The sequence below is a fragment of the Heterocephalus glaber genome, unplaced genomic scaffold (assembly GCF_053883595.1).
Source record: "Heterocephalus glaber isolate CG9 unplaced genomic scaffold, H.glaber_assembly_v1.0 deba00001509, whole genome shotgun sequence".
NCBI classification, from domain to species: Eukaryota; Metazoa; Chordata; class Mammalia; order Rodentia; family Bathyergidae; genus Heterocephalus; species Heterocephalus glaber.
Genome location: NW_028258325.1, coordinates 18,764,142 through 18,782,798, shown reverse-complemented (window position 1 = coordinate 18,782,798; position 18,657 = coordinate 18,764,142). Strand labels below are relative to the sequence as shown.

The following is an 18,657-nucleotide window of genomic DNA, read 5'->3' as shown; positions in this document are numbered from 1 at the left end:
ACAAATATACCTAGTGGCAAAACTTGATCATTTTTGAAAATTGGAATACTAAGTGGAGGAAACAGTGCTATTTTTAATAGCAATAAAAAATAATCCACAATGAATTTTCCAAAAACAAGAAGAAACTTTGTTAATGAATAATGATTCTTATGAGCAAAAAATAGGAAACATTTTTATTGACAGCATATTCTCTCTACTAGTTTCAGTATGAGAGAGAACTGATTTCTAATTGAAGAGTGGTGTATTGTCTTGATTATTTAATGCCACAAGTAGTTTAAAATCTCCTGTGCAATTAAAGGATAAATTGAAAATTTCCTGAAAATAATGGCATAGTTTAGATACATGGTATATTCTAATGATGTGAATTTTTATTTAAGAAGTAGCTAAAATGTTTTCTTGCAGAGTTATGACTGATCAGACTCAGAGCAGATGGGCAGGGCAGTATTGAATCATTTTAATTAAATTGTAGTCTCATTTGCGGAGGTGGTGGTAGGTTGTTGTCTGCCTTTCTTATTTTGTTAGATTCTCTCAGTTGTACTTCTAAGATTTTAGTCTTTAGGGAAAATGTGGGGTAAGATTTAACCTTTTACTTGCTCAGTTTTTATTCTCTAGGGTCTTTTAGAAGACACATTGAGTTTAGATTATATGATACCATTGTTTGAGTTTAGATTATTAGTGCTTTAAAATTCATCACTATGATAAGGTTAAATTTTCCAACTACATATCAGTCTTATTTGTCATAGTTATCCAAAACAGGGTTTGCCATAGTTAGCTTTAGAATGCCTAGAGAATAAGCGTTTATCTGCATTAGTTTTAAACAGGCCATTTGTGGGGAAAGTGTTAGATAAGGAGTAAGGAAGAAATTGTGGAACAAAAACAGTTCATTGAGTTTACAAAGCCTTGTGCCACTGAAATATTTTCTGAAGTTTTGAGGTACAAATCAGAGGCCTAATGGGGCATTTATTCCACATAACTCTGATGGCTAGTTCACATTAACATTTCAGCTGGGAAAAGTTTCTGTACTTTATGAATTACCTTGCTTCAATTACATTAAGCAAGACTTTTAATATTTACTGTGATCATGTTTTGTTGTCTTTATTGGCTACTTTGGCTTCTTTAAAGGGGAAACTGTATGGGAAAGAGTAACATACTGTATTTGATCTTGTTGTGGATTATTCCCATATTTTTTATCTGAACTGATTTGATTTTTTCATTGATAAGTTTTTAAGAGCTTTAAAAATGTGTTGAAAAAGTCCCAAACTTGTTGAATATTTTCATATTGTTTTTTATGACTATGGAATTGCTGAAGTAAATTAAGGAAAGTTGTGTTCAAAAAATGTAGTGCACACTTTGTAACAACTTAAAATTTTTATGTAAATTGAGGCTCTAAACATATTGTAGTTACATATTTTGATAATCTTTGAAATAATGACTGGTTCAGACTAATTGTCAACTTTTTAAATATTGGATTTTGCTTCTATATTGAGGGTTTGATTCAAGTTAAGATTTTTTTTTTTAACTTGGGGCTTAATTTACTAATTTTACTAAAATGCTGAAACACTAGGCTGAAGATTCCAGCCTTTTTGGAATACAGTATTCTTATTTTAAGGCGGTTTAACCTTCCACCACTACTGCTATCATCAAACCCAAGATTTCTTGATTCCTTTTATGTTTACATATGCTTCTGCTCACCGGTGCTAATAGTGATACCCACCAGTTGGTAATAGCCACAGAATTAAGGAAGAAATCCTGATAGGAATGTGGCAGTGAACTGGTTGCAAAGTTGTTTTAGTCCTGCGATGGGCAAGTGTAGCTTCTTAACTTCATGGCCATTCAGTGGGTCGAATGGATAGTGTTTTGAAAAATTACAATGAACTAAAAGGCTATCAATGCCATAATTCTGGTTATTGGTAGAGCTATCAGCACTGGTTTTTGAAATAAGTTCAGCTTTTAGTATTTGATGGCCTTCAGAATAGCTGTTTTGATGCCTACTTTTAGATCTAGTTACAGTAATCAGGTACTCTGTAGCTTTGAAACCCTCTTGTCTTGCAGATGTGGTTAGGTGTTGATGTACCAAATCAAGGTAGTAAACAGTCCAAGATGCAGTTGGAGGCCATCCTGCCCTGCCCTATGCTCTGTGAACTGACCTAGCTAGGCCTTGTTCCTCTATCTGTGAATGCGTGACTCATCGATATGGGCGTTTGTGTTGGGCCCATACCAACCTTGTTTAGTCCCACAGTGTTTTGTTCGCCCCACGGAGGCCAAGAAAGCTGCAGATGAGGCCAAGATGAGATTTGCCCACATAGATGGAGATCATCTGACACTGCTGAATGTCTACCACGCTTTTAAACAAAGTAAGTGTAAATTAGATTGAAGGCACTCTTTTGTCTAGCTGTCACTTGCAGCATAGAAGATGTTCCTTCATCTCACGTTCATTTGTTATCTGTGACAACTTTACATTAGAAACCCAGAGGTACTTTAGAAAAACTCCTGACTAGCATTTAAAATAGAAATTGCCAGTCTTTTTCAAAATTGTTTATAATCAAGGGGAAAAGCACCTATTATAAAAACTTGTAAAACATAGGGTGATAAAAATGAAAGTCTTATATGAATTTGCCACAGAAATACAAATTCTGATGTACTTAACTGCCATACATTTAACATTTCTTATGAATACTTTTTTGTTTATACAGTCATTACTCTAACATTCTTACCAGTAAATAGCTTTTTATAGAAAAGTAAAATAATAAAATAAGCAGTTTTGAATGATAATTCTCAGACTATGATCGGTTTGTAAATATGATGGGGAAAGTTAAACTCTTTAACTGTGTTAGTATAGGAAATTCTTTAACTCTGTTAGTGTAAGAAATGCTGTTACTGAAAGAGGTACCTTATCTCAGCTATAAAATTGGTAAAGGTTAAAGGAAAAATTATTCCTTAGCTGTGTGGGAGTAGGTTTAGTGGAACAGTCATGCACAGAAGATAGAATATGAGTTAATGTGGTCTGTATGAAAGGCACATTGTATGTTATCAGTATCCTTTAAAATTTCATATCCTTTCGATCCCCAGTGCCAAAAATAAGAACTTCATATCCTTTTACACAAATAATCTAGGAAATTGTTTTTCAGTCTTCTGTGGACACAGATGTGCTGAAAAATTTTCATCTCAGAATTATTTATCGTAGTTAAAAATTGATAATTACCTAAATGCTCAGCAGTAGTAAGATGGTTCTATAATATTTGCTATAGACACATGATAACCTATTATTCAAGCTTTAAGTCATGTTACCAATATTTAGCAGTCTGAAAAATGCCTATTATTTTTAAATGAAGATGGATAGTATAGTAATAAGTTATTTCTAGCTGCTTTATTTGGAATGTAGCGTTTACAAAAATTTATAAGGGTAAAAATACAAAAATGAATTCATCAGGATCTGAAAAAGCTTGCTTGAATGGATGATACATAATAAAAAACTAATAGCCAGGTCTACATCAACACCTAGCACCAAAAATGTGAGATTATAAGTTGTTCTGTAAGTTTATGGTTTCTGCTAATGAGAAATTTTTTGCTATTTTGTAAAGCTGACATGCAAATTTTGCAATTCTTTTTTTTTTTGGCTGAAGGTCAGGGCATGGTTTTACCTTTGAACATTGATTTTATTCCTGGTGTCCAAATATGGTAATACGTAATTAAAGACCCCCTGGTCAGTTACAGAAACCTTTTATTCCTGTTGTGTGCCAAGCATCATACTGGGTGACCAAGAGACATGATCTGTTGTCAGACTAGAGAAACTTGCTCTAGTGGCCTTGAGAAGGAACAGGTTCGTGTCCATGTTGTTTTTCAGAATCTCCTTTGTTTACTATGATGCTGCTTTCGGTGATCATTGAAAATTTTTGAAGAAACAGCATGGTGTTTTACCCTGTTAACGTTCAAGACATCTTAAAGATTTCTTTTAAAATTAAGAATTTGAATTTAAGCTTTTGAAAACTAAGAACAATTCGGATTTCATAATTGTGCTTTGAAAATGAAATTTAGGACTGATGATATTTTTGAAGCTGTTTCTATTTTAAATGTGGAAATAAAGCAGCATCTAAATTAGAAGAATTTAATATGTAAAATGGTGAAATTACAAAGGCTTTTTTTCTACATATTGCTTGAAGCATCTTGTGCTAAAATATTAAACAGTATGTATCTACAAATACCTTACTCTTATCTCTTGTAAGACTAGCAATCAAAAAGTGTATCAAATTGGAACAATAGCATCTACTCTAGTGATCATCCTCTCTAACGCTAAAATTTGAGATACTCAAAAATACTACATTCCAACCAGCCTGCAGATAAGCCATTAGTTTAGATATTCAGTAGTGCCTCAGTTCCTACTTTCCAACCGAGTTGCAAACATATACATACAATGTACAATGTGTATATATACTATATGTGTGTATATGTTATATATACACACACACACACATAAATAGTATGTTACACTGTGCATTTAGAGAGTCCAACTTAACGATGCTTTGATGCAATGAATTTTCCACTTTACCATTACAGTAAAGTGATACGTATTCAGTGTATCAATAAGCAATTCAGTTGCAACAACTTCGATAGAGAACATCATCATAAGCAAAAATATTGTTAAAGTGTAACTTTCATTTCTCATTCTAAATGTTTTAATGCACATTTAAACTTAATCAAATTCTCAAAATTGAAATTATTTTCTATCCACACTAATTTCTGAAATGGGAATGCATTTCTTAATGGATACAAATTTGTCATTTGTTTATCTGAAAGTCTCTTAATGCAAAGTTGCACATTATTGATAGATTGTTAGAACCCAGAAGAAAAAATAAATATCTCAGGTAAGTGTATGTCAGAGTAATTGGAGAAACATAAACATGGTTCTGATTTTAATACTTTACCCCTCCCATTTCACAGTAAACCTCTCAAGTTTTATTTATCAAACCATCTGTGATGTAAATGATGCAGTTTTTCACCATGACTTATCTCTGGGACATAAAGGTGTCACTGTAAAATTTTTGTCACCATACTACAATTTGAGCTCTTCAGATGAGTAACACTGGGTTTGTTAGAAGGTTATCAGGGACACATCAATACTTTTGATACTAAAATTACTCGAAGTGCTTAGACATAGGCCTTGTTTAGTGAACATGTATGGGGGTTCTAGACATCTTTGTAAACTTCATTTCTATATCAGACTTAGCTTATAAATTACTGAGAGGCTTGTGTCACAATCACATTTCAGCCTTTTTAGGCTATAGGTCAGACATCATTAAAGAACAGTACACAAATCATTCAAAGCTTTGTTGTATAGCTTTTATGTTGTATTTGCTTATCGTAATCTAAGGCTGTGTCTTTCACTGAAAATGAGCAAGACATGGCATGTTACCAAAATCTCTAACCTGCTTCTGTCTATTAATCCGTTGCAGACCAGGCAGATGTTACTGAGTGAATAATTCAATTTACTAAGAACAGTTGATTCAAAAATCATTGTTCTGGCATCCAGAAGCCCAAAACTTTAGTCTTGTTTCTAATTTTGAAGCACAGTACTGACTTAGGAAAAATGATAACATTGTAGTTCATTTTTAAAAAATGATGTGGGTAAATCTCCCTTCAGAATTATTTAGTTTTACTCTTTATAACAATTTTGCTTTTTAATTAGAAAATATTGCTGTGTGGATGATTCATGGTCCTCCTTTATTCTTCCCTCCAACTTTTTAGATCATGAATCGGTTCAGTGGTGTTATGACAACTTCATTAACTACAGGTCCCTGATGTCTGCAGACAATGTACGCCAGCAGCTATCTAGAATTATGGACAGATTTAATTTGCCTCGTCGAAGTACTGACTTTACAAGCAGGGACTATTATATTAATATAAGAAAAGCTTTGGTTACTGGGTATTTTATGCAGGTATGTGTATAATACAGGAATATATAATTAAGTGTTCACGTGATACAATTTCTACTACACATGATATTTCTATGAAAATTATTTGAATATATTTAAATGAAAAAGTGGATTTAAGAGCTGGTATAAAATGTGATCTTAATATTGTTAAATCTAGTTTCTTTGAATGAATTAATATACTCGGAATTACTTTTTTATTGCTAGAGCCTTTATTGGATACTTTGACCATTGTCAGGTAGGAATAGTAATTTCAGCACTTGGTTTTTGATAAATTTATTGATTTCCTCAAATCTTGATCTTAATTGGATGTACTATCTTAACTGAGTACAAAAGGAAACTATTCTAGGTGGGTTCAGAAAAACAGTTCACTTTTATCTAGAAGCTAAGTACCCCAAGTTTAAATATTCACATAATTAGATTTCATTTCCAGTTCTGAATAGTGATGATTGGTATTTACAACTAAGATTCTTGAGTAATGCAAAAGCTAAAAAATTTTTTTGATCTAAGTAATGAAGATTAAAAATAATTTCGTTTCAGTGTGCTATATTAAATAGGAGGCTGACTATCAGAACTGGACTAAAAAGTGTTAGGTAAATATTGTCAGTGTTTATTTTAAAGTGTATAAAGCAGAAAATTACATTTGAAAAACTGAAGAAAATCTTCTGGTAGTAAATTTTTTAAAGTACAATCCGTTACTTGAGTTGGGATTGATGTGTAATTGTCTCCTCTATCTCCTGCTTGTTAATTCTTTCTCTCTCTGTCTCTTGAGTATGGCTGTTTGATAAGCAAAATGTGGCCAACCTTGAGGCCATTTTGTAGTTTACTTAGTATATAAAATGTGAACCTAAACACACTTCAGTTTCAGAGTGAGAAATCAACAGACCATGAGATAATCTGTTTTCATCAAAATATCAGTAAGAATATTTTTTGTACCATCTGATCTTTTGCTTTATTAATAAGTTAGGTGAGTAATATAATTGAGTATGATATTTTTCTCCAAGCTTTAAAAATATTTAATATTTAATTTGACAGTGTTCTTAAATTTGCTTTTAATATTTAAAAAAAAGACTTGGACGATTTGTTCTAAACAGCATGCAGTATAGTACTGATAACTAGTAGGTTCTTAACATTTATTGAATGAACTTGAGTTCATTTTCCATTATTCACACATGTTCTTTATGCACAGAGTTCTATAACTGGAAAGGGCAGACTTTCTTCTGATTGTGTATGCTAATTAAATATTGAGTGTCACCAGTCAAGGTATTTGATTATCAAAAGAAATACAGGAAAGAATTACATGTGACTGCTTTTTTACTGTTCTTTTTCTTCTCTTTTTGATAGGTTACCTTTCTCTTCCTCATTTTTGCTCTTAAATTTTTGCTTTAGACATGAATCTGGTATTTGTTCATCTGTTCCTGCATAGTTAGCTTATGGTGCTAACAAGCCTATTCTAGTCTGAGACAGTAAAGACCAAATAGTAAATATTAGGCTCTGAATCCATTAAGTCCCTGTCACAACTTTTCAACTCTGCCTGCTCAAGGTAGTCTTGACAGCTGCTGTAAACAAATGTGCCTGTGTTCTGATAGAACTAAGGTACATTGAAATTTGAATTTTATGTGATTTTCATGCTTCACAAAATGTTTTTCTTTCAGTTTCTCCACTCTAGTCATTTAAAGATGTATAAAACCATTCTTGGCTCAAAGGCCTTACAAATACAGGTATAGGTCCTGATTTTATCAGGCAATGATAAATAGGAATAAAATAGAATAAAAAGCAAAACGTGAGGTCTGCTGCTTTTGTTCTATAACTAGCACATCACATACATTGTGTTTATTGTGTTTTTAGGTGGCTCACTTAGAACGAACAGGGCATTACTTAACTGTGAAAGACAACCAGGTGGTTCAGTTGCACCCCTCTACTGTTCTTGACCACAAGCCTGAATGGGTGCTTTATAATGAGTTTGTTTTAACAACAAAGAACTATATCCGGACATGTACAGATATCAAGCCAGAATGGTAAGCATACTTTTTGTTTTAATAGTTCTTAGTAGTATTTTGCTCAAAATAAACTCTGACTCTTGCAGGTCATGACCTCTTCCCTCAGTGATGAGCTTAGTTTTCTCCTGAGCTGTGGATATATATTGGTGTGTGTAGGCATAGGGAGTTGGTTTGATGATACGGTTATCTTTGAGTCTTTCCTTTGGAAAAAAGATAGTAGGGGTGTTGGTATGGCCAGGATTTGGATTTGCATAGCACCAGGAATTTCTGGGGAGCCATCCTCTTGTTGCTGTGCTTAACCGAAGTCCATACAATTCTTTGATTTCAAAAATGAGTCTTGTGTTTTAGTTGTCCTGTTTCAGTTAACTATTATTTGTTGGTGTGCAAGCAGTAAAAATTACTGCTTTATGTATCTTAATGTACTAGCATTTTAAAAACTAATTAGAGCTGTCTAAAGCATAGTAACACCCACCCCCTTGGTGTTCTGTGTCATTTTTATTTATTGCCAGAACCCATTCTATAAGGTAAGGAAGGGAAATGCCAGCCAAGACTGGTGGGACCGAAAGCACTTATTTTAGGTGGGGTCACTTGCTTAATGTTGTGCAGGGTTTTTTCCCAATACCAATTTGACACTTAAATTTTGTAGAACATTACCATTTTATCTTGAATAGTTTATTGAGAAAAAAATTATATATCTAACTTCAGAAAAGATTTTGCTTGTGTATTCTTTTGAGGTGTATAGAGTTATATTTACAGTTACTTAAAATTGGATCCCAACATGTTTCTTATAGGACCTGTATTAGTATAACCTTGGAGAGGCAAGTCAAAGTAGTGTATGAGAGAAGAAATCAGTGACCTTGTACGGTCTTACCATAGTCTGGGTTAACACACAAAATGCTTTTTAAAGAATGATTGGGAGGTTCTTTGTAAAGTTTGTGATAAATTCAACAGAAAATTTATATTGTACTACACTAAAGCAATCCTAATGGTGGTATTTGTGAAAATTTTTGTTTTCATCAAATAGGGATTTGTAGATTTGTCTTTGTCAGTATATTAATATTAATGCCTAGCATATTAACAACTGTAATACTTAAGTTAAATGTTAACTTGGTAACTTTCCCCCTCCTTCTGGACAGGTTGGTGAAAATTGCCCCTCAATATTATGACATGAGCAATTTCCCACAGTGTGAAGCAAAGAGACAGTTGGACCGCATTATTGCCAAACTTCAATCCAAGGAATATTCACAGTACTGAATTCATTGCTTAGAACTGAAGTTATTCAGAGGACAGCTTTAAAAGATGAATGAACTCAAAAGTTCAAGTTGTGCTCTTCATGTTGGTTCAATAATGGCCTTTATTTGAAAGCTTTTTAATTTTTCTTTACAGTAAATATTCCATTCTGATTTCATAAATTAAACATTTATGCCTCCCTTTTGTGTTGACACTGTAGCTCATACTGGAAAAGTCGATCAATGTTTTGCAGTTTATTGAAAGTAGTTCTATATATAACAATGTTATAAGCATTTCTTTAGAAATGGTTGAAAATGCTTCTAAAATGTGATTATCGACCATGGTATGCATGATCGTTGTAATTGTTGACATTCCTTTTAGAAGTTGTGAAATGTTACAACTTGTGCTTATGTAGACACAATCTTCTGTCTCAATACAGAGGCACTGACTTCAATAAAGTCTATTTATACTAATTTTGGCCAAAGCCCTTTGGTATCTTTATTCTAGTTTCTATAAGTACAGTTGCTTTTCTTCCCAAGTGTGGGGCTTTTTCTTTTTTTAATTGTAATTATACCATTATATATTTAGCATCTTTTTACAAGAGTACTCTTTAGATAAAGTAGTCATTAAAGCAGTATTTTTAAGATCATAGTATACTACTTTGTTAGTTTAATCAGTATGTGATCTAGCAGGATGAAGTATATATCTTGAGATTGGCTCCCAGAGGACAAAATAATAAAAGAATAATTTCTCCTTTTCTTTCTTAAAGTTCCTTTCATGAGGCTAATTTGTCTTTACCACGTTTTGGTCAGGTGTTTTATTATTCTGAGGAAAACATTTTAAGTACTCTGGCCTCTGAAACGTCAATTTGTATTAAAAAATGGTATTGTATTGTAGATCTCAATTTTACTCAATTCTCATTGTTAGAAGTTCTATGCAATATACAAAGCAAACTGTAGTTTGTTAAAATGAGAATTCAACCTTCAATTTCCTCTAGCTGAGAGTAGACAAGTTAACCCATTTGAAACTAAAAATGAAATGTTTGATGTGGGCCATTACAGATTCTATAATAAATCAATTGTTTTCACTTCAAGACTAAATACTGTACTCGTTCATATCTGGACTCCTCCCCTTGTAAATTGTGTGTGTGTGTGTGTGTGTGTGTGTGTGTGTGTGTGTTACAGGAAATTTGTATCTTTCTGTGTGCTGTTTGGATTTAAATACACCTGGAAAAAATTTTTATTATGTAACATGGGAATTAGTTGGGCAAATTAACTATTTTAGGCTGTTAGGATACTGTTTTTTAATGGGTGGATGTTACTAAATGAAAGGTAGTGGCTTGGAAGTGTCAGTGTATTTATGTAGGTGCCTGATTTTGATCCCTTAGAATAATTTACAAGTTGGGATAATATTTCATGTTACAGTTCAATGCTGGTTCATAAATTTCCAGGAATTAGGAGTGTTCTTTCCATTTTGTAAGTGATGAACCCGCATTGGGAACAGCCTCAGGAAAAACATAGAGCAAGCTGCACTTGTGTTCCCTGTTGCAGTAATCTGCTCACAGTCTCGTTTCTTACATGTTAGTGGCAACATCACAGCTTTTAAAATTTTTGTTCTTCAACCTCTCTATCTTAATGATTTGGCAGCTGAACACCAAAGATGTTCACATTTTCCCTGTTCATCCAGGATTATGAATACCAAGTAATCTCATTGTGGTTTAGAAGAAGAAAATTAAGTTTTATAATAACCCCCAACACTAATTTGGAAAAATCTTTTTGAGGATTATCTGAAGGGGCTCCTTCCTTAGCTCTCAGCTTAGAAGACCTGAGCTCTGTGGATGGAGCTGCTGGGAATCAAACCCAGGGTCTCAAGCATGCCAGGCAATAGGCAGGTGCTGTACCAGCTGATCTACAGGCCCGGGTGTCTCTTGTGAATATGGTGTAAGGAAAAAGGTGACTCTGCAGAAGTTAATTAACACAACTTGGGAGAAATACAACTAGGTAAAACACCTTATACCAGTGGTGGCGAACCTATGGCACGCCTGCCACAGCAAGCTGTTATCATTGAAAGCACTGAGAGGTTTGCCATCACTACTCGTACCTATTTAACCAGAATTTATAAAAACAAAAACATTCTACATAACTTTTTTATGTAGTGTGTGGCTCAGTTTTAGAATTTTAGCTTTATAAGGTACCCACAAACATTTGGGAATAATTTTAACAGCCACTTTCCTCTCTTTAAGATTCTTCAAGGAAAACAATTCATTACCCCTGAAGTTGGCTTAATAGTTCTAGAAATGCTGAACTAAAAATACTTCTCCTGAATAGCTTAGTTGTAATTTTTTCTTCTGGAGCTTGGATAAAAAGGCTGTTGGCCATTTAGCTATTTAGAATTAACTTTGATCTTTCCTTATTCTTATTTAGGCTAAGTAGCCTGTTTCCCATTCCCCACATCCTTTCTCTAGCATGGTTCTGGAAATCCTGAGTGTTGCAGGTTAATCCTTGCCGAGTGTTCTGTGGATTGCAGTTCATACTGTGGTGTAAGACAGGACTGGAGCTGAACTTGTATTTCCCTGAGGACCAGGTCTGCCCCTGCTTCTGATAATGTGACGTAAGATTACATTAACCTTTCAAGCAGCCACAGCACACTTAGGGCTCCTACTAATTTTACTATAAATTTAAGGCACCTAAATGACATGCACATTTTAATCTTTCTAGTTCAGGGTTGAGAAAACACCTTCACAGACTATTTTGGTGACTTTTAATTCTGTTCATATCCCAGCAATGCAGCCATTGGAAACTTTCATAGTTTTCTTACTGTAAATTCCCTACCTTGGACTCATCATTGTTTATTTCTAGGGCATTGGCACTCAACCTAGCAAAAGCAGACCTTTCTGGCCACCTGTTACTAGTTACATTACTGCAATATCCAACCTGAGTTACATATTTGGCAAGTTTCTTAGAATTTTTTTTCATTGCTACAGGGATTTTTAAATTGTTTTAACAGGTACTATTTAAGACTGTTGTAATTAATAGACACTTGTAAATTGATTGAGAACTCAAGTCATAAACGTGGGAAATTTACATTGGTGTAATGAGAATTCTTTTTAAAAACATTTCCCCTAGAGGCAGTTTTATTTTGCTTGTTGGTGGTAGTCCTTTGTAGAATTTGTAATTTGATTAGTGGTTCTGAGTATTCATTTTGTGAACAGCTCTTAAATGCATTGTGTGAGGTAGTTGGGGCCGTCTGAAATTATGATCTAGTTGGAGTTTTAAAGTACAAAGAACTGTAATATACTGTATAGCAAAGTGAGGTGAATGTGGTTTTAAAAAACATACAAAGAGCTGTGAGGAGTCAGAAAGGAAAGTTTGGTTAAGATTAGACAAGTCTTGAAAATTCACATTCTTAGAGCTGCCAGGAAAATGCTGTAAGTAGCTACATGAGTTAAGTGGTCTGTTAGTCTTACTGGGGTCAGATCTTGTCCCTGGCTCTAGTCAAGTGCTAAGTTAGTCTGGTGACTTTCAAGCAAAGCTAGAAATTCAAATTTATTTGTAAGATCTGCCTACTTGAAGTTTTAGATATTTACTTACAGCTGGATTCTGGGCTTCCATTTGTAACTTCTGGATGATCAGAAATGTTGTGGGAATGGTAGTGTTTTGTTTAGGCCTCAAGCAATGTATTAGGATTTCAACAGGCTCTTAAGGATTTCTTTGGTAATTAGTTAACAGCATATTCTCCCAAGATTTACGGGGTAGGGATTTTTTTTTTTTAATTTAATTTTTGTTGTACTGACGTTTGAACCTAGGCCCTTCACACTGAGCTACATCCCCCCAACTCCTTTAAATTTTGAGACAGGATCTTGCCAAGCAGTCCAGGCTGATCTAGAACTACCTGTGTAGCCCAGTCTGGCCTCGAACTTACAGAGAGCCTCCTACCTAATTTTTTGTTTTGACACAGGTCTTGCAAAGTTGCCCAGGCAGGGCTTGAACTAGTGACCCTCTCCTGACTCAGCCTCCAATACTGCTGAGATTATAGGTGTGTACCACCATGCCTAGGTGTGAGGTATAATTTACATATACCTTCTTAGGTATATAGTTTGATAAAGTTTAACAGGTACATACCGCTGTATAATCAGTTAATGCAAATTTTAATCGCCCCAGAAAATTCCTCCTGTCCCTTTGTAGGTAATATTTCCCCCTTCTTTAAATCACTTGGCAGCCACTGAACTTTCTATTACTTTAGCTGAGTCTTTTCTAGAAGTTCATAAATGGAATTGCATGGTATTTTGTGTGTGGCTTCTTTGGGCATAATGCTTTTTAAGACTCATGTTGCATATATCAGTGCATTCTTATTGGTGAGTAGTATTTCATTCTGTAATCATACTGTATTTATGCATTTACCAGATGTTAGAAGTGGACTGTTTGCAGCTTTTGACCATTACTAATAAAGCTGTCTGCACACGAGTTTTATGTGGACATGTTTTTATTTCTCTTGGGTAAAAAACTGAATCAAAATTACTGGATTATGTGCTAAATGCATGTTTAACTTTATACAAACTGCCAGTTTTTCAAAGTGCTCTTCTATCAGCAATACTGTGTTTCGGCTGCTCTGCATCCTGGCCAGCATTTCATAATTACTGCTTTCATTTCAGATTCTAGCCAATTTAGTAGGTGTGCAGTTGTGCCACATTGTGGTCTGTTTTCGTTTCACTTCCTGTTTAATAACTTTTAAATGTCTTTTTATGTGCCAATTTGCCAATGGTGTCTCTTGGCTTAAATAACTGGTCGTATTATTTTGCCCTTTTGTTTTATTGTCTGTTGAGTTTAGTTCTTTGGTCTATTCTGTATTTTGGATCCAAGTCCTTACGAGATAGGTGTCTGGCAAATGTTTTTCCAAGTTGCTGCCTTGTCTTCCCATTTTCTCCAGTCCTTTTGAAGAGCAGAACTTTTTAAAATATTGATGAAGTCTAGTTTATCTTATTTATTTGTTGTCTTAAGTGGTTTATACCTTTTGTGTTAGGGCCACTTTGGGTGGTGAGTTAGTAGGGCAGCTGAGTGCCCAGTTGGGCCAGCACATGATCTGTGTAAAGTAAGTGTAGATGAGGCTACGACTTTAGGTTGGGATTGAGTTGTGGAGGACCTTGAAGTTTAGATTAACAGTGGGTGCGAGTCAGTATCGAAGATAAATGGCAGTAAAGCCACTTAAAAAGATCCTACAAGGGCCGGGGATTTAGCTCAGTGGTGCCACTGCCTGCCTCACAAGCACAAGGTCCCGAGTTCGATCCCAGGCACCAAAAAAAAATCCTATAAAAATCCAGATGATGAGTTTGAACCAGAACAGGAACAGCAGAGTAGAGAGACGAAATGAACTAATATAATGAAGAAGAGAGGGCTGAGGGTGAGAGAGGAGGTCACATTCCAGGTTGAGACTCTGAAAATAACCCATTCCTGCCTCTGTTGCTAGCCTTGCACTGTGCAGTGGAGAATTCTCAGTTGTGATTTTTCAAAATCTGGGTTTGGATTCTTGGAGCAGCCGAATCGCTATTGCTCAGATCTGTTTTCCAACACTGGAGATTTGAAAGCTTCTGATCCTCAAGTTCTTGCTGTCCTCATGGCTTCCAGTCAAAGGAGTCAATCCTGTGAGGGTTCAGGCTCCTCGCAGGACGCACGCTTCTCACATCCTGCAAAATGTGCTCCTAAATGGCACGTTATCTAAGTTGGTGTCATTTCTGCTCCACAAGAATCAAAAGGAGTAGGTCACCGTGAAAGAAATGCATGTTCTGCCCCATGATTATCATAACAACTTCCCTCTGAACTTTCGGGAACTCTGTGAGTCCATGTATCTGGGCTTTGGCATTAAAATCAGGAAGGTGAATTACTCTGGCAATACATATGACCTAGTCCCCATTTTAGGTCTTACATACAGTGGGATACTGATGGCGATGATGAATCATTCTCAAAATTGATGTCGTTATATTCATCCTGTCTCTAATCTTCATAGAGGGCAACTGTATCAGTGAGGATGACCTAACCCAAAAAGTGAAAAGATGGGACATGTTAGCTCACTCTGAGCATATTCATTTTGAGGAAGCCTGGAAATTCATCACTGAGGATTTAGTACGGGAAGAGTACATGATGTACAGGCAGATTCCTAACAGTGATCTTGCTCACTATGAGTTTTTGTGGGGTCCAAGGGCCCACGCTGAAACCAACAAGATGAAACTCCTAGTTCCTATGGCCCATCTTAATGGAACAGATCCCAAGTCTTACCCAGAACTATATGAAGAGGCTTTGGAAGCACAACTAGGTATAGAGCCAGGGTTCCTGAGAAACGGGATATTGCCCAAAGGTGTCTGTGAATTTGTTCTCCGCCGAGAAGCAATGAGGCCCATTTTCAGTCTCCGTGGAGAGCAGGCAGTTTTCTAAGTAGTGAAGGGCCAGGGGAGGGGTGAAATAGCACGCATAGCATCTTGCTCTCTCTTTTACTTGGGTTACTTGGAAATGGACAGGGGTTTTCTTTATGGTTTTTTGAAGTATTGGACCTTTTTGGGGGAGACTGAAGTAGCTTGCATATTTATTGAATGGTATTGATCTGTGTATTTTTAGTTTTGTGATGTTGATGTTTGTTTTCTGATGGGAATGTGATTTTGTGATATTGATCACAAATTTTTTCATTCACATGTAAGTCTTTCCTGTTTTATCATACAAACAAAAACTTCAATTTATTTATGATAAAATGGGAGTGGAATAGGAATTTCCTTGAAAATTGTAAGCTTACATCATTAGAGGGACCCTAGAAAAAGTGATAAGGATGAAAATCAAATACTGGCTGCTGCTCATTTCTTTTCCCCTGTTGATCTATACTATTAAACATTTATTGCAAAAAAAACCAGTCATCACAAATAGCTGATGGGTGTAGGAATTGTGCATCTAGGCTGCAGCTTAGTATTTCTGGGATTCTAGTTGCCACTCCTAGAGAAAAATGGCATAGATTTCCAATTCATAATGTTTCATGCAGGAAATGAGTAGAGGTGAGCCCACAAAGGAAAACAGTTTAGATAGAAGAGTTTCCTGCTGCAGAGCGTGAAAGGTGTGAGTCCAGGGGCTGTTAGAACCTTGCAGTTCGGTCTTCAGCCAGCTTTTGAAGGTTCTGGAGGTTCAGCGGGGAGACCACAAGCAGGAAGTCAAAAGGGCCAGATGCAGTTGGACCCTCCTGGGCTATTTGAAATCAAATACTACCAGCTTTTTAAAATGGAGAAAAACCATTTTCAAAATATACATGTTTAACATGGGCAGGTATAAAGTTCAGCATCACATAGTAATCTGCTACGTTGGGGTTGTGACCACTCTTCAGGTGGGCATGTGTTCTTCAGTTTGCCGTCATTGTACTCCACCTACCTGGCCCATGGACAATTGTTGAGTGAGGAAAGTTCTCAAAGACATGCATGGTTAGGATTGAGACTGAGAGAAGGAATAGTTTAAGATGAGGGGCTGCCCTGACACACTTTTAGGCAAAAACTTAACACCAGTGTCATAAACCTAGGATTGAGGCAGGCATGGTGGTGCACACTTGTAATCCCAGGACTCAGGAGGCTGAGGCAGAAGGATCACCATGAGTTTGAGGCGAGCCTGAGCTATATAGTTCAAGGCCAGCCTGAACTCCATAGCACAACCCTGTCTCAAAAATAAAAGAAACAATAAATATGCCTGAGATTGAGGTCACACTTGATAGAGGTGAAGTTGAGACCAAACTTGGTGGTGCTAGCCTTGGAAATACAGAGAAATTTTTCTTAAGATCAGAGTGAAGATAGAAAAGAAGGTTAAGGGATCTCATTTCAATGACCAGCTCTGTTACTGAGTGTGAAGAGAGTACGTTTAGGCTTGAGGGAAGTAATGCCTGAAAAAGACTTAGGAAGTAAGCAAGACTGCTTCTTGGGGGTGCCAGGATCGGATCACTTTGTGCGTTTACTCAGTGTCCTTGGCAGAGATCTGTAGCCCGGAAACTGGAAACAGAAGGCAGAGACTACTCCTGGCTAATTACAGCAGGCATTGGAAGAGTGGCACAGTTTGCATGTTCTTTATATGGAGTTTAATGCATCTCATATATTTAGATTTGCATGTGTGCCCATAAATTCATCCACAATCAGTGGGTTTTCCTCATGTTTTATGCACCTGTGATCTTTGGTTTGCAGTGTTGGTGAACACATTCTATACTCAGTAGTATGTATGCTATTTTTGCTAAGAGGGATCTTCATTTCAGCTCCTAAGTTTGCTGTTTTTGTAGCAAAAACTGTTGGGCAATTTAAAGTAGACATTTTGTATAGGCATGATGGTGCATGCTTGTAATCCTAGCTCTTGGGAGGCTGATGCAGGAGGATCAATGTAAGTTCAAGGCTAGCTTTTAAAAAAGAAATTTTGACTTAGCCAAATCTGAGGGAGAAGAGTGAAATGACTGTTTTAGAGACTGGTTTCTTTGAAACTATTAATAAATAGACGTGTATTTTAGTGATGACACGTTTGTGTTTTATTATAGATTATATAATGATGCATACTTTCTAAGAGTAGGTACTGGAAAATATTTTATCTCTTTGGCATTAAAGCTGTTCAGTGGCTTGTCAGAGAACCTGGTAATGACTCCACGGGCAGAATTCAGTGAATTCTTAAGGGAACATTTTGATTTTTAAGGAATGGATAGGTAAACAGTAAATTATTTTTTTAAAAATAGCTAGAATGTCACCTGATTTAGTCATATGTGATTATTTCAGTATGTTTATAACAACATACAGCCTCAGTTCTGCTTAGTGCAAATATACACTACAGACTATTTGGCAAAATCTTTAACATTCTTAAAGCTTTATGTTTGGCTTTTTTTGTGATCATTACATCCCAAAATTCTATTCTGTTATTGGTGAAGTATTTTGTAATGAGATATGGTTTACATTTCATTTCCTTACCTTTTAACAGGGGCTAGACTGATGACTTTTAAGGTATTTAAGTCCAGATTTCCCAGTTTGTTGTTTTACATAGAGAAATGTAGTATTAGGTATCTTGGCATAGAGAACTTTGAAAAAATACAGGTAGCTTTGGGATAGTCACATTTTAACCAAGAAACAGGAAGACTGAAAGCAATAATAGAACATGATCAGCATGGTGAAGAAAAAGAGAAAGCATCAGTAGCAACTTGTGTAATTATAGGAGCTCTTTGGCATCTTTGAGCAGAACTGACCTTCGTTTGTAACTCTGGGATAGATTGCATTATTTCAGAAGAACCAAGGCCCACAGTCACCTGGCCATTTATAAGCAGACCTGGCATTCCTCACTCTGTCTGGCTAAGTGCTTTCTCAGCCCCTTTCCCTGAGCTGGTTACACAGGAGAGCTTGGGTAAATAAAGCCTGGTTGTTGGAGTCCTTGGTGAGCTGCCCAGTTCTGAGATTGGGTTGTTGATTCTAAGTTAGGACAGTGCATAACCTGCATCCTGCTCCACGCACCACTGTGGGCAAG

The 18,657-nt window shown here is 35.8% G+C and overlaps 1 protein-coding gene across 1 annotated transcript in view; it reads left to right on the top strand.

Annotated features, from left to right (window-relative positions):
• Positions 1 to 9,630, top strand: part of Dhx15 (DEAH-box helicase 15) — a 49,724-nt gene extending 40,094 nt beyond the window's left edge. The window contains exons 11-14 of the mRNA XM_004847206.3: positions 2,232 to 2,354; positions 5,743 to 5,933; positions 7,776 to 7,945; positions 9,064 to 9,630. Coding sequence (XP_004847263.1) covers positions 2,232 to 2,354; positions 5,743 to 5,933; positions 7,776 to 7,945; positions 9,064 to 9,181 — 602 coding nt within the window. The 3' untranslated portion in view covers positions 9,182 to 9,630. The remainder of the gene's footprint in view (positions 1 to 2,231; positions 2,355 to 5,742; positions 5,934 to 7,775; positions 7,946 to 9,063) is intronic.
• Positions 9,631 to 18,657: the final 9,027 nt, after the last annotated feature.